The 21,026-nt window shown below is 47.1% G+C and overlaps 1 protein-coding gene across 2 annotated transcripts in view; it reads left to right on the top strand.

The window, feature by feature from the left end:
• Dock1 (dedicator of cytokinesis 1) overlaps positions 1 to 21,026 on the top strand; it is a 437,833-nt gene that overhangs the window by 83,433 nt on the left and 333,374 nt on the right. For both annotated transcript variants that reach the window (XM_013021945.1, XM_013021944.1), the window contains exons 15-22: positions 195 to 293; positions 1,147 to 1,219; positions 2,932 to 3,035; positions 3,642 to 3,825; positions 8,037 to 8,134; positions 12,349 to 12,438; positions 12,685 to 12,785; positions 17,533 to 17,667. In XM_013021945.1, coding sequence (XP_012877399.1) covers positions 195 to 293; positions 1,147 to 1,219; positions 2,932 to 3,035; positions 3,642 to 3,825; positions 8,037 to 8,134; positions 12,349 to 12,438; positions 12,685 to 12,785; positions 17,533 to 17,667 — 884 coding nt within the window. The remainder of the gene's footprint in view (positions 1 to 194; positions 294 to 1,146; positions 1,220 to 2,931; positions 3,036 to 3,641; positions 3,826 to 8,036; positions 8,135 to 12,348; positions 12,439 to 12,684; positions 12,786 to 17,532; positions 17,668 to 21,026) is intronic.

Raw genomic sequence — 21,026 nt, 5'->3', positions numbered from 1 at the left:
CCGTGTCTCCAGTATCTGAGACCAGGCTAGAGGCTGGCTCCCTTGCTGGGGACATATTCCGTGGTGATGGTTGACTGGCGACTGTGGGGGGCTCTGCTCCTCTTCCTGCAGGCTGTAGTGGGGTGTGCAGGGGGAGACATGTGCCATGTGTAGGTTTGGGAGGTCTTAGGTGACTCTTTACTTTTTTCTTTAAGCATGTGATTTTCCCTGGTGCTGGTGATGAGGCGATCTCGGAGTACAAATCTGTGATTTACTACCAAGTGAAGCAGCCGCGCTGGTTTGAGACCGTTAAGGTATAATTTTCATGATCGTTTATCACCTGGACTGATGATGAACCGTTCACTGTATTGCAAGGAAAGCAAACCTCTCTGCTAGTCCCAGGAGTCGCTTGGTGACATAACAGGAGGCCCAGTGGTGGCCAAAAAAATCATTTGGTTTTGCCAAGGGACCACATTGGCATTTCTTGGAATGTATTTGCCCTCATCTTCTTTTAGCCACAAAAATAGCACTTTCATGGGGAATAACAGAATGTCTTAAAGATAGCGATTGTCTTTCTCTCCTTGGATCTGTGCTACATGTAGCCTGCTGCCTGTTACACCAAATGTGACGAAACAGGGACTCCAGCCTGTGGAGATCACCACCAGGAGAGGGTTCCTGTGCGTTCCCATGCGTTGTGTTTGTGCAGCATGCTGAGAGCTCCGCAGCACGCTGCCTGTACCATGGCAACCCCCAAGTCCATGCCTCCCCCTCCCCCTTCCCAAGAGCTTGAGTCTTTGAAAACTAGGCTAGAGATTGGCTCTGGAGTACAGATGTTAGATGTCAGAATTAAGGACCATCCTTGCTTACAGACAGCACATGGGAGGTCTTTTCCTTTTCCCTAATGTGATCACGAAAAAGCTTTCTTGCTGAAAGTGTGTTGCGGCTCACAACAAAGGTGCCAAGTTCCAAAAAGAGAATCTTTATAGTAAGGATGTGCACATTAAAAGAGAAAAATCCAGCTGTCTGACATCTGGTTTGGAATCTTGTACACAGAGTCATTTTGACTTTGGAATTAGTTATCCAGTGTGGAAGTGTTCACACTTAGACCTGGTGTGTCAGCTGCACAAAGCTGGGGAACGAGCTTGGACGTCCTCTCTGTTCTTCTAGGTGGCCATCCCCATCGAGGACGTTAACCGAAGTCACCTTCGATTCACCTTCCGCCATAGGTCATCCCAGGACTGTGAGTAGCGGAACATGTCATCTTTCAGTTTTTTGCCACGGGGGTGGGCGGGGTGGGGGGTGGGATATAGAAGGGTGGGGAGGGGAGCTCAGCAGCCTGCACATGTTTTTGGTGGCTCTGAGGTGTGACTGTCATGTACGGCATGGTCTCGAACTTGAACCTGATCTTGGGAATGTCCTCGGGCCTCAGGAGACCTCTGATTTCTTCTTCTTGCCCTTCTTTGTGGAATAGGGAGCACGGCTGCTCCTTTCTCATCGTTGGGGTCCCCTCTCTTTTGCATTTAGAAAAGTTGCCTGCACTCACCAAACTCCTTTTGGCTCCTAGTGTTGTCTGTCTTGGAGAGGAGGATGTGGAACCTCTTCATCTTTCTTGGTGGCCCGTGGTGAGGGGAGCTCAGCCAGAGCAGTTCCAGCTGTGAGATTTTGACTGAGGCCCGGACAGGGGAGGAAGGAGCTAGTGTCCACACCACTCACCTTCCAAGAGAATTTATTATGCATCACATGTGTTGAATCCGTCACTTTCTGTGCTATTTGCTGCGGAGTCTTAACACTGTGTGCAGCGTTAGTTAGACCCAACAGATGAGATTAGAGAAGGAAGACTCACTCTGTCCCTGCCCCTTGTGGTTTGTCTTGGCTTGGAACTGTCTTGGGAAAATAAACTGCAGTGATATTGACTCTAGTTGTGTGCTGGACAGGATCAGAAGAATAGAGTGGTCTGTGTGGACCCAACGAGGCCACAGGGGTGACAGACATGACCAGTTGCTGGCTCTGTCCTCCTGCAGGTGTCTGCATGAGCCTCTTCTGGTCCTCTGCTGCCTGGGATTCTGCAAAGTGTAAATAGTGAAGGGCAAAGCATGAGCTCCCAGCGGTGTGGTGTGGCCACACCAGGCTTCCTTGAAAGGGGCATCTCTGAGCACACATGTGCTGTCAGCCAAGGCAGGGCATGGTGGGCTCTGCAGCTTGCACAGCGACACAGCAGGACTGGGTGTGGGGTCGGCTAGACCTGGGCTGAGGTGAGGCTAGGCACAAGTCCTTTGGGACCAGGGGCCTGCTGGATGTTGAGCCAGGGTTCACCCGGAGGACTGCACCAGAGGGCTCCCTCCCAGGCCCAGGGAGGCAGGATGTGGGCAGAGAGCTCTAGACTCCTCGGAGGACTGCCTTACCACCATGCTTCCCCCTCTAACAAGCTCAGTCTCCTTAATTAATAAATTACACAGGGGCAAAGGAATACCTTCTCTTGCATTCTAAATTTCAAAATCCTTGTTTTTCCCGTCAAACTTAAGCACTCATTGTAGACAGACACATTTGCATAATTAACAAAGTTTCCCAGGCTGCAGCCAGGGGAGGCTCTGAAATGTTAAGCGTGGAAAGTTGGCTGCTGATGAGAGTCTGAGCTGTTAGTCACTGAGGGTGGCTGTGGGGGACCTCTCCAGCCAGGCCTGACTGCAGATGCCCAGGGTCAGGGAAAGGACCTGCCCTGGCCAAACAGGAGCCACCTTTCACCCTCCAGCCGAAGCTGGCCAGTGGGGGAAGGGCTGAGACTTCTTCCAGGTCCTCCTGTGTTCCCATCTCCCATGTCTCCACATCATTCGATGGACCTTAACATCTGTCAGTATAGGTTTGGAGTTATTTTCATGAAAGTAGCTGTTGTGGCACTTTATAATGTTATTTTGTCATGACCATATTGAAGGCGATTACTGATTCTTATTGCAGCTAAAGATAAGTCTGAGAAGATATTTGCGCTAGCATTTGTGAAACTGATGCGATACGACGGGACAACTCTGCGGGACGGGGAACACGACCTCATCGTCTACAAGGTAGGTCTCGTCACTGCTGCAGTTTCGAGGGCTTTTTTGGGCTCTCTGCACTACCTTTCCCATCACCGTGAGAAAGCCGCCATGTAGTTACCTTTAATTATCTAAGTGGACATTGATGGTGACCAACCCTGTTGCTCTTCGTATTGAGAGAAGAGAGTGCTGTGCAAAAAGGCTGAGAGCATGATTCTACCTGCCAGAAATAAGGGAAATGATGAAGACACATTGTGGAAGCTGGGTGTTTAGTGGCTCACATCTGTAATCCTTGCTACTTAGGAGACTGGGGTATGAGGATTCTGGTTTAAAGCCATCCCATGCAGAAAGGTCCATGAGACTCTTACCTCCAGTTAACCAACCAAAAGCCAGAAGAGGAACTGTAGCTCAACTGGTAGAGTACTCACCTTGAGCAAATAAAGCTAAGGGACAGAGCCCAGGTCCTGAGTTAAAGCCCTAGTACTGGCACCAAAACAAAACAAAACACCCTAAAACACTGTGGGGTTGGCCATGAAGAGCAGCGTTAAGAGTGAAAAGGATCAAGGATAACACAGCTTGGGAAAGTGATGTCTTGCTGTGTGTGGGTCAGGTGTGACACATTACCTAAACCTACAGGCTGAAGCCAAGAAGCTGGAGGACGCAGCGACTTACCTCAGTCTGCCCTCCACCAAAGCTGAGCTGGAGGAGAAGGGCCACTCGGCCACAGGCAAGAGCATGCAGAGCCTTGGGAACTGCACCATCAGCAAAGATTCCTTCCAGATCTCCACACTGGTGTGCTCCACCAAGCTGACCCAGAACGGTGAGCTGGCCAGTAGAAACCCATTCTCCTTGGGATTCCTTCCTCTCAGCCCCGTTCTCAGCTGCTGCTGGGCAGAGATTTCTGTAGGTGCATGTGCACCCTTTGTTCTGTTGTGGTTGTGATGAGGATCACAACCTGGGCCAGAAGAGAGGCAGTGGTATCCATCGTCATTTAAGATTCACGTTCCTATTTTCATCGAAGGATTAGCCTGACAGGAAGTCAGAGCAATGGGTTTCTTTACAGTGCTTTTCAGCCACTGGAAAGTACCTTGGCATTCCAGCGCTGTGTTCATCTTGGAAATGACCTTGAACAAGAGTTCTCTGAACCCTGTTTCCTATGACTTGGGTTTCATGCCCGCTTCCAGGGCTTTCTGACTGTTAGATAACTTGGATTTGAGGTACCTACCCTCCTTCTGTCTTCTTTCTTAGCTACTCCTGGGGATAATACACCAGTTATCTTTCTTTTCACTAGTGGATTTGCCTGACACTTTGTTGTCCCCTTGCAGTGTGAGATGAGGCACCCTTGCCGATTCATGCACATGAACCTGAGCCTGACTTGCAGGCCACTGGTCAGCTAACAGCTGGGGCACCGAGGCAGGCCAAGTTCATCTCCCACCATTTGCATCCTCCCTGAGGACTTGGCTGTCCAGCAGAACACTTCATATTCAGAGCACAGGGCCATTGTTGCTGTCACTCTGTCTGGAGGAGGCAGAGGCTCTTCTGCACAGATCCTTCATTTAAAAATTGCATCCCCTAATGTGGCCATATCACAGCTGTGCAGAGTGACTTTATGATCTCTTGAAACTGAGCTTGAAAATCCAATTTTTTCCTCTTAACTGACCGATATGGACTGTGATTATTAATGTCTGTTGCTATCAGGAATTGCATCTCCCTGGCTGTCTGTCAATCATGACAGGCATTTTGGCTTTACCAAGAGGCAGGCATCCTTTGAGCTTTAATAGGATAAGTGCAGGACAAAAGTAAGCCCATCATTTGGAGGCCTGGGCCCTGCAGGGGCGGTGCTGGTGTCCCGAGGGTTCGAGCATATGCACCCTGCCTCAGACGCTTTTCAAACTTTCTCTGCCTGGCTGTCTGCTGTCTCAGCCTCAGACATGCTCAGCAGCACTTACCACAAGGATCTCGGGAGGGAACTGTGCAGAGAATTGACCAATAAGTCACTCAGACAATTTAGGACGATTTGGCCATATCTGGATGTGGACACTTTGAGGCCGTTTGTGTGCCATTTCCATACAGAGGCTCAAAGGCCATTTGGCTATAGTTACTTCAGAAATGATTCAGGCAAAATAGGGGGAGGGTAACCTTAAAGGAAAAACAGCATACCAGGCGTTCCGTGTGCTCCTGGACGGCACTGCCCAGGCACATGCTTGGACACTTCAGGAATGATTCAGGCAAACTAGGAAGATGGAAAACTTTGCCTGGGTTGTGGGATCTGTGCAGGCAGGAGGGCTGGGAAGGAGAATGCAAGGAGTCTCCAAGGCTGGTGCCCAGGGGACATGTGGTCAGCAGTGGGGCCTCAGCTGGGGGCTGGTTATAGAAAGGATGCTTCTCACTATGAACATTGCTCTCTGGACATGGCCTGATCATCTCCATGTGCCTGCAGACTACATCGTCAGGACCCTGTTTGGGCCAGAGTGAAGATGAAGGTGGCTTCCATCTCATGCGCTGGGCACGTCAGGTTTTTGGTGGGTGCTCGGTGACAGGCAGGGCCTGTGTATGCCATTTCTACCATGTATTTGCCACGTATTAAACTTGGATGTATTTTCTCTTTCCAAACAATATTTTGAGTAGCCATTATCTTCTGAAGCCCATCCAGAATCCTTCTCAACCCTAACATTCCTGGAAAGAGGATTGGGAGTCAGGAAGTTCCTAGGGTAGGCTGGAACCTTCCAGGAACCCAGAAGCTCCCCAGCCTCCCCAGCTGTAGGGCGATTCCCTCCACGTCCCCAGGGAGAGAGCCGGCTCAGCAGCAGCTGTTGCTGGGCAACAGGAAATTCCAGTGTGGGGCTGCTCACTGGAGCAGAGGGGACATCTGTGGCTTCTGTTTCAGACCATGGTCATGCACCTTTTCTGGGATGCCATGTCAGGCGGCTATAGGATGGAGCTTCCCCAGTTGGCATCCAGGCATTGAGCCTCCGACTCTCATTTGAGGGAGTCATTTTTCTGAGATGGTAATTCATTACTGACATTCTGTCATTTAGGGACAAACAGAGGCTGAATTATTCATTGAAGTTTGCGTTACGCATCTCTGTCCTGAGCATCCTGCTGGATGCCTCCTGGATAGAAAAATAGCATCAGATGTGATCCTCTTCTCAGCTCACTTCCTGGATAGTGAGACAGAAAGTACTCAGGAAACAAAGAGTCACCGTGGAGTTGGCTTGGGGACTTGGGGACTCACTTTATTCCAGTGGATTGCCCTGTGGGGGCTGGGCAAGCTCTGTTTTCCTCTAACCTCCTCCTCCTCCTCCAAGGTGACTTCCTATTTGCCCTGGCGAATATTTTCTCAAACACAGAAGTAAATCTCAGCTCAGCCGTATTCCAGGGACCACCAACCTTGAATCAATCAGGTCCATATTATTGATTGGTCTCTGTTAAAGAAACTCTGCCTTAACTGTAATCCTGAGAGTATGAGCACGTGTATAGGCTTTATCCTTCCTCCTTCCCTCTTTCCCTCCTTCCTTCCTTTTTTTTTGCTGGCACCATGCATGTTCTTGCTTGACTTGCTTACTAGGCTTCCACTCTGCCACTTGAGCTCCACCTCCATTCTGGATTTTTGCTGGTTATTTTGGAGATGGAATCTCCTGGACTTTTCTGCTCAGTCTGACCTAGAATCATGACCCTCCAGATCTCGGCCTCCAGAGTAGCTAGGATCTCAGGAATGAGCCACAGGTGCCCAGGCTGTCATTCTACTTCTAATCAGAAATCAACTCGAATACTTCTTCGAGTGCCTGCTGCTGTTAGTATTTTGTGCTGGGCATTGGGCTCTTTCCTATGGCATTTAATTTTTGCAACAGTCCTGCAAGAGTAAGATTAATTAAGATTAATTAATTAGGTTACATTGCTGTACCTAGTGTTCAGATGGGAAAGTTGAGGTGAAATCATCGCTCCAGTTTTGGTAGTTGCTGCAGGATTCAGCAGCCCACAGTTTTCAGATGCCACAGAATCCATGGGGGCTGCTGGTTTTTATTTTAACCCTAATCTTTGTTCAAGCTACTTGGGATGAGGACAGATCACTGGCAGTGTATGTTTGAATGTCCTATATGTGCTTATCTTTCGTATTGTTTGATCTTAACATTGTAATGGGTGTCCATGTTCACTGAAGTCCTACCGCTCCCCCAATTATGTTTTCCTTTCAGTATTCACTAGGATCTTGTTTTATTTTTATTTAATGGTTACCCTTTCTCTAGTGGAAGCTGGTTGCTGATTAGCATAAATAGTAAATTAGATGCACTTTGCTAATTGCATTTTTTTCATGTACTGGGATATTAATACAACTTCAAGTGCAAATGTGTGGGTGCCCGTACTTTCCTGGAGAGATTTCAGAGTCTGTCTTCTCACCTTGAAGAATGTCTCGATATCTTAAGTAAGATCCTTCAAAATTTGAGATATCCTTTAAACCTTTACAAATCCAGTATATGCAACCCTCGATTTTTCCATTAAAAAGGCAACAGACAAAACCCACCATCTTAAGTCCGACAAACTGTCCTGCCAGCCCATCAGGGAGCCCTTAGAGAGTGCTCTCAGCGGTCCCTGGCTCTTGTGTCTTGGTGATACTGAAGCATTTGGATTTTAATTTGTATTCTTTGTTTTACGTTACTTTACTTAAAAAGCAACTGGGTGTTCTCATAACAAACCACTTGAGAGTAGATGCCTGTATGGAACTTTCTGGGTAGATGTTGCTGTGTTCCATAGTTGCTTCCCCTAGGCTGAGAAAGCCAGTCCTTTTTTTTATTTTTAAGCTTCTCAAATACATTTGTAAAGCTTCTACATAGAAATGATTTCATGGTAAATGATGTGGCTGAAAATAATGACTTTAGCTGCATTCGGTATTATGTGTGCTGTAACATGGTAATGAACGTTTGAGTAGGCTAACCTTCCCAAATAGGACTGATTCTTCTTTTAGGGTTGGGGTGAGGCATGAAGCAGAGACCAAGGTCTTAACCAGAGGAGCTGAGCTTTGCTTTGTGCTTGCAGTGGACCTCTTGGGGCTCCTGAAGTGGCGCTCCAACACCAACCTTCTTCAGCAGAACCTGAGGCAGCTGATGAAGGTGGATGGCGGCGAGGTGGTGAAGGTAATGGGGCCCTGGCGGGAGGTCTTGGCTTGTCTTTGTGTCTGCCAGGGTACGGAGCCAGTGGGCCCAGAGGCACCATGGGAGTCTGTCAGTGGAGGGAGCCAGTGAGCCCAGAGGCACTATGGGAGTTTGTCAGTGTAGGGAGCCAGAACCCAGAGGCACTATGGGAGTCTGTCACTGTAGGGTGCCAGTGAGCCCAGAGGCACCATGGGAGTCTGTCAGTGTATGGAGCCAATGAGCCCAGAGGCACCATGGGAGTCTGGTTCCAGTCTCCTTTGCCAACAATGATGTTTTCTTCTATGTGGGTTGTGGCTGCTTGGTTTCATTATGGAGGCCTATCCAGAAGGGTCGGGCCTTGGATGGCTGACCAGTCCTCTGTGCAGTGCTGACGATGGCTAACGGGGCCTCCTTCCCTGGGGCGGGTGAGGTACTCAGCCTGGCACCCGTGAGATATCCCTGGCTATTTTCACCTCTGGTCGGTCATTATCTCCACCCTGGTTATTAACCTTGCGAGCACCTTCCTGCGTCCTCACACTGACTTGGGGATGCGATGATGTGGTAGACAGACCTCAGAGCCTGAGTCTGGCTTGGTCATTTCTTTTCTGTGACATTTGGACATATTTTTAAACTTCTGCAGCTCTGGAGAAGTGCTGGGCCCTATGTTTTTTCAAGCCTTCTTGTATTAGCAGCTTCATCTGTGAGGCCGGGCATGTGAGATAGAGCAATGTGAGATCCCTTTGAAAACCCAAGTTTTGTAACTTTTTTTTTTTTGGTGGCACTGAGGCTTGATCTCAAGGCCTTGTGCTTGCTAGGCTGACACTTTGCCATTTGAACAATGCTTCCAGTCCTGCTTTTTGCTGGCTATTTTCTGCCTGAGCTGACCTTGAACTATGATCCTCCGGACCTCAGACTCCTGAGTAGCTAGGATCACAGGCATGAGCCTCCAGTACCTGGCTCAAATGCTCTGTTCTTAATTGTCTGTGGTTTTGATATTTCTCTCATGGACCACTCAGTGTGTGTGACTGTCATTAATAATAGTGCATTATCATTTTCAGTGTGTTCCCTTGGATCAGGGGCTGCTGAGTGGGTCAGTGACCTGTGGTGTTTCATAAGCAATGTCACTGGTTTACTCTCTCACCCTCCTTGAGTGGAGCCTGTGGAAGGAGACTGCCTTATCTCTGTAGAATTAATTACTTCAAATGGCCTTAATTAACCAGCAATGTGCTTAACTTCAGCATGAATTAATTTGGTTTCTCTCCTTTGCTATATCCGTTGTGTAGTCATTCAAACATATCCTTGCTCATCTTCAAATTTTAATCGTTTCCTCAGTCCTGCTCTTCTGCCAGTGGCTTGGACAGTATTAATTGCATTTTCGACTTCCCTGGGTTCTGTGCGCTCCCAGTTGATAGGGAGGCTCTGTGAGTAAGCAGAGCTACTTTAGAAGACACACAGTGTCCAAGAAGTTTCACCCGTTTTCATTTTTAAGTCTCTGTTTCTTTGAGAACTCATTGTATATCTGTTGATCTGTTGTCATAATTAGCAGGAAAAAAAATTAGAATCCTCTGGTCCTGTGCTCCTGGTCTCCCATCTGCCATCTCATGAGGATGAGTTGTGATTCCTAGAAATACTTTCCCCAGCTCTCCATCCTTCCTGGGCTCACTGTTACTCCAGACTGGCTCGACTTCCCTTCCCTGTGTGCTGGACTTCGTTCTTTTCTTCCTTGCCTTTCCCACCTTGTGGTAGAGGATGGGCTGGCTGTCTAAGCCCCCAGCCCTGGAGAGCCACCTGGAGCTTGAGGCATTCCCAAGACTTTCTATAGGTACACAGATACAGAGTGGCTTTCGCTTGGTCTCTCTTCCGTGGATTCATAACTGGGAGTTGGGTAATGGGTAGATCGACGAAGGTTTTTGCACCTTAGTGAAACAAATGCTTTCTCATTCAGATGAGGAAGGCAGTTGAGGGTCCAGCCATCTGTGGGTGGTCTCACAGGGTGGGGGCTTCTCATTAAGCTCTCTGTGGCTTGTGGGGAGACACCCCTGACCTGCAGGCTTTCTAGTCTAGTACGGTTCTGTTTCTTCAGCTCTGTTTCTCCGGGGCTGACCATGTCATTTGTGTGGGTGGGTGGGATGGGCGTCTCATTAGGGCTTGACACCTGGCCAGCCTGTTGGCAGGAATGGTAGGCTCTTTGTGGATGGTGTCAGGTTTTGACCTTTGCAAAGATCTGTAATCTGAAAACGATGGTAAATGCTACAAAAGAGAGGCAGTACAGACCCACGCAGTTGATTAAGCCCGTCCAGACTAGCATGGCATGCCTCTTGTTCCAGGAGGTTTTGTTCTCTGTCCTTTCTCTGTGACATTTTTTTGGCATAAGGAGTGGTGGGCAGCAGTGAGGATTTATGCCTCGGGAGTGTGGGATCTCTGCCGGGTTCAGAAGCTGCCCACTGTGCCTACGAGGACCACCCCCTCCCCCATCTCCAAGCAGAGCCCCCTATGTCCACAGAGAGCTCTGAGGTTTTGGTGCTGTCACCAGGTGGCTGGGCAGGAGCAGCGGCTTTGGGGTGGGAGCAGGTTCCCATGCTTTGGCCCTCAGCCTCATGACTGTGACAGTTTGAAGTGGACATACTTCTTGGATGGTTCAGGAACATTCTACATCCACATCTGATGCACCCATCTTCCTACGTGATCATATACCCATCGCACAGTTTATGTGCCATAAAATTTATCTTTCAAACCTTACAAAGGATAAAGGTTTAAAGAGCCCTGGCCTGGAGGTAGAGGGTGGAATGTCTGCCTTGGCTGCAGGCTCTCTCACTGGTGGGAGAAGCTCAGAAGCCCAGGCTATACAGGGCCTCACCCAGAGCCCGCCCTTCTCATCTGCACGGCGTAGTGGTTTTAGCACATTTATAGAGTTGTGCCATCATCGCCACATCTAATTTGAGAACATTTTGATCACCCTGAGAAGAAAGGTCATAGCCGTTAGCAATCCTCCCCACCCATGACCCAGAATCCACGGTCGTTCTCCAGATTTGTCTCTTCTGGCCATTCCTGTAACTGGAGCCATACCACATGTGTCCTTTGTGTCTGGCTTCGTTCGCCTGTAGCGTTTTGCAGGTTCCTCTGTGTCTGAGCGTGTGACAGCATGTCCCCGGATGCAGGACTTCCATCCCATTGTGTGGCTGGAGCACGTTTGCCTACCAACAGTTCACGGACATTTTGTGTTCTTTCCACTTTGGAGTGTCATTACACATAGTGCTACTGTGGAAATTCATGTAAACGTTTCTGCGTGGCACTTGTTTTCCTTTCCTTGGGATCTATTCTTAGGAACGAAATGATGGGAGGAGGTAGTAAATCTGGGTTTAGCTTTTTGAAGAACTGTGGGACCCTTTTCCAAAGGCCTTGCACCATTTCTATTTCTACCACCACTGAGTGTGCAAGGCTCTGCTTTCCTTCTACCTTCCTTCTACCTGCTGTTGTCCTTCCATCATTGACACAGCCACTGAACCGAGTGTGAGTGTTCATGTGGCTCCAGTAGACATTTCCTCCAGGACTAGCACTGTGTGTCCACATTGCCTGTCTCTCACAGACGCCGGTTTGTTGGGCAGCATTCCACCTGTTCTTGGTCCCCCACTCCGGAACTCACCACTTCTATTGTGAATTCGCCCCACCCTTCTTACACTTCCTTTAGTGGGTTCCTTAACTTGGAGTTTTTTCTTTTGTTTAATTTACAGTGTATTGTTACACTCCATGGTTGCCTTCATCTGGTAAATTTCAGTACAGTGTATAATTAAGTTTCCCATCAGCCTTGTGCCTGAGCTTCAGACTCTCACCCCCTCACCCCCTCCTATCTTGGGCCTCTCTGTTGCTATTCTGGGTTGCCACCTGTCTCTGGCTTCTGTGCCTTCACCGGTTGAAGTCCATTATGAAGCTGAGTCTGAGCCAGTCTTTCTAGAGTAGCTGTCCATCACTTCATAGAAAGGGTTGAGCAGGTCTCAGGGTGGGGCAGGACTGTGAGTCTTTCCTGCTTTACTCTGTGTAGCTGATCTTTGGATTTACTCATGGAAAACTCCTGTCTCTTGTACCTAATGCTGAACAAATCTCAGAAGATGCTAGCTTTGTAGGCATCATCGGGGAGAGCTGGGTGTGTGGAATGGTCACTCCACTTTTGGGAGGGATGGGGTGGTTGACCCTGTCACTGATCTTGAGTGTCTCTGCAGTTTCTGCAGGACACGCTGGACGCCCTCTTCAACATCATGATGGAGAACTCGGAGAGCGAGACGTTTGACACGCTGGTGTTCGATGCTCTGGTAAGGGGCCTTCTTCTCATCCCCAGGCAGGGAGGGGGAGGGGGTCCTTCACTGTCACCTTGAAAGCCTTGGCGAAGGGGCAGTGTAAGTGTACCTGTGCAAATCTCATTTTGGCATAAGCTGGACATCCCTACCTGCCAATGTTCCACCTGGTCTTGTCATCTGTGGTTCCAGTTGTGCCTGGGGAAGTTTCCAGAATTGATTTCATTGCGCTGCTCATGACAATGTTATTGATTAATTTGACAGGTCTTCATCATTGGGCTAATTGCTGATAGAAAATTCCAGCATTTTAATCCTGTTCTGGAAACTTACATTAAGAAACACTTCAGTGCCACGTTAGCCTACACGTGAGTTGTTTTCTTGCTACTGTTTCCTGCAGGTCCAGGGCCTGAACTAAGAGCCTGGATGGGGTCTCTTAGCTCCTTGCTCAAAACTGGCACTCTACCACGTGAGCCACAGCTTGCTCCACTTTTAGCTTTTGGTAGTTAACTGGAGATGAGAACCTTGCGGACTTTTCTGCGTAGGCTGCCTTTGAACTGTGATCCTCAGATCTCAGCCTCCTGAATAGCAAAGATTACAGTTGTGAGCCACTAGCACCTGGCTCTTTTGTGTCGTTTTAAAGGATTTATTTTTCTAGGATGTCAGCTAATTAGTCTTTTTGGGATTATAGCATTTTATCTATGGCACCCCTCTCCCCCAATTCTATAATTTCTATTAGTGGTTCCCTCTTAACAATCTTAAAAGATCTTGCTGGAAGGGATATGTGATACATTATCAGAAATTCTGGAATAAATTTCGACCTCTCTATTTTCTATTTATCTTTGGAAATTTCAGTGTATGTTGGATGATCTGAGTGATGGATGCAGACCTGTCCTGTGTGGCCTCTGAACAAGCATTTGATGAATGCATGGGTGGGCGTGTCCCTGCGCAGCTGGGCATATCCCTGCATGGGTGGGTGTGTCCTGCTTGGAGGTTACTGGTTCTTCAGTGTGAATAAAACACAGTCCTGTGCTCTGCAAGGACTCTGTCAGGACACAAGATGTCTCTTGTCCCCTGCTCTTCCCCACACTCAGCTGCATCTTACCTATAGTCTCCTGCCTGCCTCTTCCACTCTCCTTATTCTCCACAGGTGCCCCAGGAGGGGTGTCTGGGCCTGGCCACACTTAGCTGCAGCTCAGCTCCTGTTGGATATTGTGGTCCTGGGGCCAGGCTGCCCGGGCTCTGTTCCTCTTAAGTACCGGGGTCTTGAGCAAATTGCTTAACCTCTCTACTCTTCAGCCTTGTCTATGCAGGAAGACCTGATGGTAGATTTGTTTGATAATACTTTTTATTACTTTTATTTTTCAGTAATGGGGCTGAGCTCAGGGCCTTGTGCGTGTTAGGTAGCACTCTGTTGCTTGAGCCCCAGGCCCAGCTCTTTTGCTTTTAGTTTATTTTTCACATGAGGCCAGTCTCAAGCTTTTGGCCAGAGCTGACCAGTGATCATGATCCTCTTACCTCCACCCCCTGAGTAGCTGAGACAACGGGCATGCAACACCATACCTGGTGTCAAAGTAGAGGTAGAGTACTTGACAAATCCTCGGTACGTTAAAAGACCTGAGCAATTGTTGGGTTTCGTTTATTATAAGGCATTAATTGTTTTCATGGTGGGATTTATTGGCATTCATTGTACAAAAATAAAACGTCATACTATTTATTTAAGAACATCCCAGTTACCATCGTTAGCAATGGTTCTCTTTACTAATAGTCTCTTGAGTCTATGCTTCCATCCATGTCTTTGAGGAGATTTAGGTATAACCTGTTTTTCTCTCACTGCATGTGGCTGTGAACTGAAGATCAGGGGATTCTGGCTCCTGAACCCCAGTCCTGTGCAGATAGCACTTGAGTGCAGCAAGGTGGTGGATCGGGTGGATCGGGGGTGGGGCGGAGAGCTGCAGATGGCCTGGTGCATGGAGAGGCAGCCATGAGAAGCCTTTCATGAGTGTTTTGCTAATAATGTCCATTTAGAGCAATTTGCTCACCCGGAGGACATGCCCCGTCGGGTGGCATGATGGACAGTTCCAAACAGAGTCTGGGGAGAGGCACATCCTGTGGCACCCACAGGCTCGGGTGACCAATCACAGCCGTCGAGGGTTTGTAGACTGGCCTGAAAGGTGCTCTGAAGGAGACGTGATGTCTGTATGAGTGGCTTTGCTCCTCCTCTCAGTGTGGGGAGAGGAGAGCGGTGCAAGGCCAGCGTGCTGCGTTCCCCGCACGTGTTGGCTGTCAGCGGGCTGTGCTGTGAGATGAGGTGTTTTGTGGCAAGTCCCCCAGTGGAGGACACAGAATAGCCTGTTATCCTGAAGCCAGCACAGCTCTGAGATAATAACCAGAGCTTCCCATTCAAACGCTGCAGTCGGCTACAAAGGAGACTTTTATTCTACAAATAAGTATTCTTATCATTCCTTGATACAGTACTAGGCTCAGGTGTTTAATTGGGATCTTAGGATTTACACCTTGAAAGAGCACGGAAGTCTGTTGTGGCTCATGAGGTTCCTGCCAAATCACTGAAGGATCCTGGGCTCATGTAGTTGCTTTGATATTCCCTAGGCCACCGGAAATTCAAGAACTCAGTATTGTCACAGAGAGTGCCCATCCCTCCTCCCAGATGACCTTGAACCTACATCTTGTTGGGTCCTCTCTTTCCTTTGATAAATGGTGATTGTTCCGTGCTTCTTCCCAAGGGTTAGACTAGACCAGCAGGAGGAGAATGAAAGCTTTAGCAGTGTGATTATGGCAACCCCATCAGAACGCCTCTGTCATTACAGTTCATGAAGATCAGAGGCTGTGGGTTGGACTAGCACTGGTCTATACTGGAAGAGAGCATGGCTTAAGCACAGGAAGATGGTGGGTATGGCTTTAGCACATAACCAGCGTGCCTGGGCTCCTTCTGCCCATGGGGCTCCATCTAAGTCACAGGCGCCTAGCTACTCAGGAGGCTGAGATCTGAGGATCGCAGTTCAAAGCCAGCCTGGGCAGCAAAGTCCGTGAGACTCTTATCTTCACTTAACCACCAGAAAACCAGAAGTGGTGCTGTGGCTCAAGTGTTAGAGCGCTAGCCTTCAGCTGGAAAGCTTAGGAACAGTGCCCAGACCCAGAGTTCAAGTCCCACGACTGACCCCCCCCACAAAAACAATAGAGGCTCCCCAGGCCCTGGAGGACACCTAGTTCATATTGTACCTGATCTGCACTTCTGTGGCATAGCAGGGGTGTTTGATCTCTATGCAGACAGAAGACAGTCTGGCATATTTATTTTCTACTTGTGAGCTATGTTCCTTGTGAACCTTTTTTTTTTTTTAATATTTCTCTGATGAATTTGTTGAAAGAATTCCCAATGTGTCTCCTATGGAGTTTTTTGGGAGATCTATGGTGGAGAAGGTATTTAAAACTGGGAAAACAGGGTAAATGGAGTGAGGGAAGTTTATGGATTCATCCCCTTCTTCCTGTTGATAGTGCTGAGGTGGTCCTCCTTTAGCTCTTCCGAATAGGGTCGCTGGTCTACAGCAAGCTGTTGGTAACATCCTCATCTACGTGTAGTGTTTGTCTGACTTTAAGAACTTTTGGTGCATTGCAGTGGAGGCAACTTGATCTATGTAGGCCTTGGTGGGTTCTCATGATTGATTGATGGCAGTTGGCACACAGTTATTTCTTGTTTGCCATTTATGGTCGACTCACATGAGTCTTGCACATTCACTGGGCTTTGTTTATCCTTTTTCCTAGTTGTGTCTTTCCATGAACTTCTATTTGTAATTTTGTTGAAGCCTCATTCAGCATTTTAAAATACAGGGGTTGAGTTTCGTGGCTAAAGTAGCTTTGTCTTACCATTGTCTACATTGTCCTGCGTGGTGACCTAGTGCTAGACGTGTGTGGCTTTTTAAATAAAATACATTTAAACATTTATGTTTTGCCAGGCCCATTTCCACTGGCCATGTCCTATATCTACTGGGTGGCTACCACCATGGGCAGCTCAGCCATAGAGGGAATCTGTCACTGAAGAAAGTTCTTTTTGTGGCTTTATGCTTTTAGCCATAAGTCTCAATTATGCTGAAAGTGCATTTGATGAAATTCACCATCTGTTTATAATAAAACCTGTAATAGCAATAGCAAATCATGAAATTAAGAGAACTTCCTTACTCTTGATAAAAACCCATCAGCATGGAGTTGTAGTTAATTTAATGATTAGTGCTGAACTTCTAAAGCTTTTTCCCTATTTTTGGGAACATGGAAAGGCTGTCTGGTATCATCATGCTTGTTGCTGATTGAACAGGAGTGAGGATGCAAAAACTAAGTTATTTAAAAATGGGAAGAAAGTAGTAGGACTGTTTTTCCACCTGCTGTGAATTTTGGCCATAAAAAACTATAAAGAATCTAGGTAACGTAAGCCCAAAACCAAATGAACAAAATTACTAGAACTAGTAGGTAAACCTAGGAAAAGTGAAATAGAAAGCTTGATTTAATAATTCTACTATTTAAGTCCAGTGCCCGTGGCTCATTCCTGTAATCCTAGCCACTCAGGAGGCTGAGATCCGAGGATCTCAGTTCAAAACCAGCCTGGGTAGGAAAAGCTGTGAAACTCTTTATCTCCAATAAACCATCAGAAAAACCGGAAGTGACACTGTGGCTCAATTGGTAGAGTGCAAGCCTTGAGCTGAATAGCTGAGGGACAGCACCCAGGCTCTGAGTTCAAGCCCTATGACTAACAAAAGTAAAAAATTAAAAAATCTACAATCTATACATATACCCAAATATGATGTGGTATTACATAAATGTACTTACTATTTGTCTGTTAGGAAAGCTATCTACAGAGTCAAAAAAATACAACCTAAACACAGAAACAGCAATTTTAATGTACGAAGAATGGTGGGGGCGGGGTCTGTGATGGTCTATGAAATTTAAGGGTAGTACAGTTTACTGAATTATCAAAAATTATTAGATATCCAGGGATAACCTGAAGGGTGGCAGGGGGAGACTCCTATGCTGTGGACATCTTAGTGAAGATTCCAGATGTGGTCATTTCCCACACTTACCCTTGGCCTGGGCCTCCATCACAAACAGGAAGCTGACGAAGGTACTAAGGACCTATGTGGATGGTGCAGAGAAGCCTGGTATCAACGAACAGCTGTACAAAGCCATGAAGGCATTGGAGTACATCTTCAAGTTCATCGTGCGCTCCAGGATCCTGTTCAATCAGTAAGTATGCTCATAGGAAATCCTGTGAGAAGCCTTTCCTCCTTTTCTTCCTCCTCTCCCCTGCTCTGCCATCTTCTATTCCTTTTCTTCCTTCCTACTTGGTATCTCCTGTGACACAGCACCTGTTGATCAAGGACTGCGGTGGCATTGCCCGGTGACCCTATCCTGGCCTTGTGCTGTCAAAGGCTGGCCCTGCTGAGATTGTGTGCTACTAGGGCTGGGGTGTTTGCCTTCTAGCCAGATGCTGTCTGCCACAGCTTAGGCATGCCTCCCACGTAGTGTCGGACGTCCATTACAGCTCTGAGCACTCTGTAGTATGTCTTCATATAGCAAAACACCCAAAAAAACTAGCAGAAATGAAGCAAGCAGAAACAACACAAAGCCCAAATCAAGTGAAATTGCTTTACTTGGGGGAGACACAGGGGCTTTCCCCTTGCCGCCTTCCACCTGAGTCTGATTCCAGCCAGCACAGCTCAGCTTCTGTCCTCCATGCTTTGGCTTCCTGGCATCTCTTAATCACTCTGCATCAGTTTAGGGATTATTTTCAAGCTTTAAAGTAAATTGGGGGTATTTATGACTTCATTAATTTATAGAGAACGAATATCTTGCATATTAATATTTATAATAGTAAGAGCCACGTGGCTTAAATAAAAGAACCTTCTGTTGGCTTACATTATTTCACTGGATGGAGAGTGGCATTGGACTTGCTCTTACTTTGGGTGGGCGGGAGGGTTGGCTATTTTGTGGGTAATTTACCATGCACCTGTTAGTGTCTGTGGTTATTCTCAATTCTCAATTGATGGCTTTGCTATGGTGAGTTCCCCCGAGAGTTCCTCTACATCACAGATCTCATGTTCACCTTTAAACAGTGCAGTACTCAGCCTGATACCTGTTGCCCACACCTGGCGTCCTAGTTACTCAGGAGGCTGAGATCTGAGGATTGTAGTTTGAAGTCAGCCAGAGCAGAAAAGTCCTTGAAACTCTTGTCTCTAATTAAACACCAAAAAGACAGAAGTGGAGCTATGGCTCAAGTGGTAGCATGCTAGTCTTGAGCACAAAAGTTCAGAGACAGTGCTCAGGCCCTGAGTTCAAGTCTTAGGACTGGCAAAAAATTCAAACAACAAAAAATGGTGTGGTACTCAAGACCTTCTCAGTGGAAGCTGGACACTGAACCTGCATGGCTCGGATCAGAACCTCCCTATTTCCTCGTAAGTTTATTTTCCGCGTAGGTCTAGGAGGGCCCACAAGGAAGAGAAACTTATTGTCTTCCATTGTCTCATGTTCCCGAAGTGGCTGTTGTGTCTTACATTCGTACTTGAAGCAGAAGAGAGGAAAGGGCAAAGGGGGACACTGCCCTGTCTGCTCTTCTCCCTGGCAGTGATCTCTGCTATTCCTTCAAGTACTCTATGCTTTCTTTACCTTGGCAGAATGATGTCATGTGACTACTCTAGCTGCAAGGGAGGCAGGAAGGATTGTAGTTGCTTTTTTACTCACTTGCATTCGTTATACAAGAGTGGAGGGGTGGTATTGTGACATGTCCACAGAAAGGTATCAAAATCATTGTCCTCTGCAGTCACTTGCCCTCACCGCCCTGCCCTTCTTAAAACAGTTTCAACAGTTTTCATTGTTCTGTTCATACATGCAAACAAGCTTCTTCATTCATAGGCTTCCTCATTTGTCATTCCTGTGCCTCTGGCCACACCCCACCCCTAACAGAGCTTATTTTACTTTCCTGTCATTCTTTTTTTTTTTAGTGTGTATTAAAATTGACCACAGGGTTTCACCATAGTATTTATGACATGCATATATTGTGTTTTGCTCTGAATAACTCTCCCTGTTGCTTTCTCTTTCCTTGGTCCTTTAATCCCCTGTTGATCACCAGTTTTCACTGAGACTCATTATGTTGTCTTCATGTGTAGCTGCAATGTATTCCAAAATTATTCACCCTCTGTGTCCCCCTCGTGGAAGGGAGTTGAAGAAGAGTCTGTCACAGTTTCTGGGAGAGAAAATGGAAAGATGGCAGAGGAGAGGCTGAGGGCTAAACAAGCTCTCCCATGGAAAGCAGTTTTAGTGTTCCAGTGAGATAATTGGGTGACATTCCAACTTTTCCTCATCATGTCTATAACCCAGAAAATGTCTGTCTGTTGCTTAATAATTTGGAATTTCCTTATTTTATTTCAGATTATTAATCCTCAAGTCAGATGGGCAAAACTTTTGTGTCCCTTTAGTTTGATGTTAGTGTCTACAACCGTTGTCACCTGTGTCTCTCTGATTTAAATTTTTTTTATTTAAAATTGTAGCCCCAAGTCAAAAAAATTATTATTCCCCAGGAATTACATAGAAACGAGGCTAAATACTCAGTGGAGGGTCATCCTTGACCCAGGAACTACTCTGTATGTGTTCAGTAATACCTTGTGACTCAGGAAGTACTCTGTGTTTCAGTGATCAGGTAGGCCTTCTTTTCTGTACTGGTCACAGATCATGGTTGATCCTACAGCCTGCTTCTCTCCCCTTTTGGACATAATAGAACCTGAGTTTCTTAGCCGGGATAACTTGTCAAAATTGCTGAAACTGTCTAGGACACAGAATATCACCAATCTCTATAAGGTATGAGGTGTCCAGTTGCTCCTATGGCCCTGGATCCCCATCCTTAACCTTATTAGCTGACCTGGAGATCATAGTGCATTGATAGTCACAGCCCTCCCTCATTCTTTCCTCCATTTTCTTCCTTTTCTCCTCTCTTCTCCCCCTTTTGCTCCCCTCTGGCTCCCCTCCTCCCTCTCTCTTCTACTGTTCTTCCTTTCCTCTTTTCTCTCTCTCCTTTGACCCTTCTTTCTTCCATACATTCCTAATGAACTTATGTGTCCTGTCTATAAGCCAGACTGTGATAGTTTTATGGTGTTTCTTTTTCCCTCTGAATGTATCTTTAATGTAGATTTTGGCCGTCGACTAGGATTCCCGAGGGAAGGGACAAACAAACATCTCTTTTGAGATGAAGAATGCAGTTGTAGCCACATTTTGTGGGTATGATAAGCGCTCCTTAATTTAAGTCTCCGAATTAATGGTGTTAAGAAAATGTTTTAGTATCTGACAGATTATAGAGGAGGCAGAAAAAGCTCATGATCCTAAAAGCATTGGCAGTAGGTTTGAAGCCTTTTTACTTCCCTTCCTTTCTCTCGTGTCCTAATGAGACATTCACCTGATTGTAAGCCCAATTTTCTTCCTGTTCTGAGTCAGCCTCTTAAAGCGGCAGCGGTCTGGTGGTCCATGCAGGCTGTCTAGAATACTGAATCACAGGCAGCCCTAAGTGGGTCTGGTGCAGGTCTGGTGGGGGGGTGGGGGGAGCGGTTTGCAGAGGC

This window comes from Dipodomys ordii, unplaced genomic scaffold (assembly GCF_000151885.1).
Source record: "Dipodomys ordii isolate 6190 unplaced genomic scaffold, Dord_2.0 Scaffold58, whole genome shotgun sequence".
Classification (NCBI taxonomy): Eukaryota; Metazoa; Chordata; class Mammalia; order Rodentia; family Heteromyidae; genus Dipodomys; species Dipodomys ordii.
This window is presented reverse-complemented; position numbering and strand designations above follow the sequence as displayed.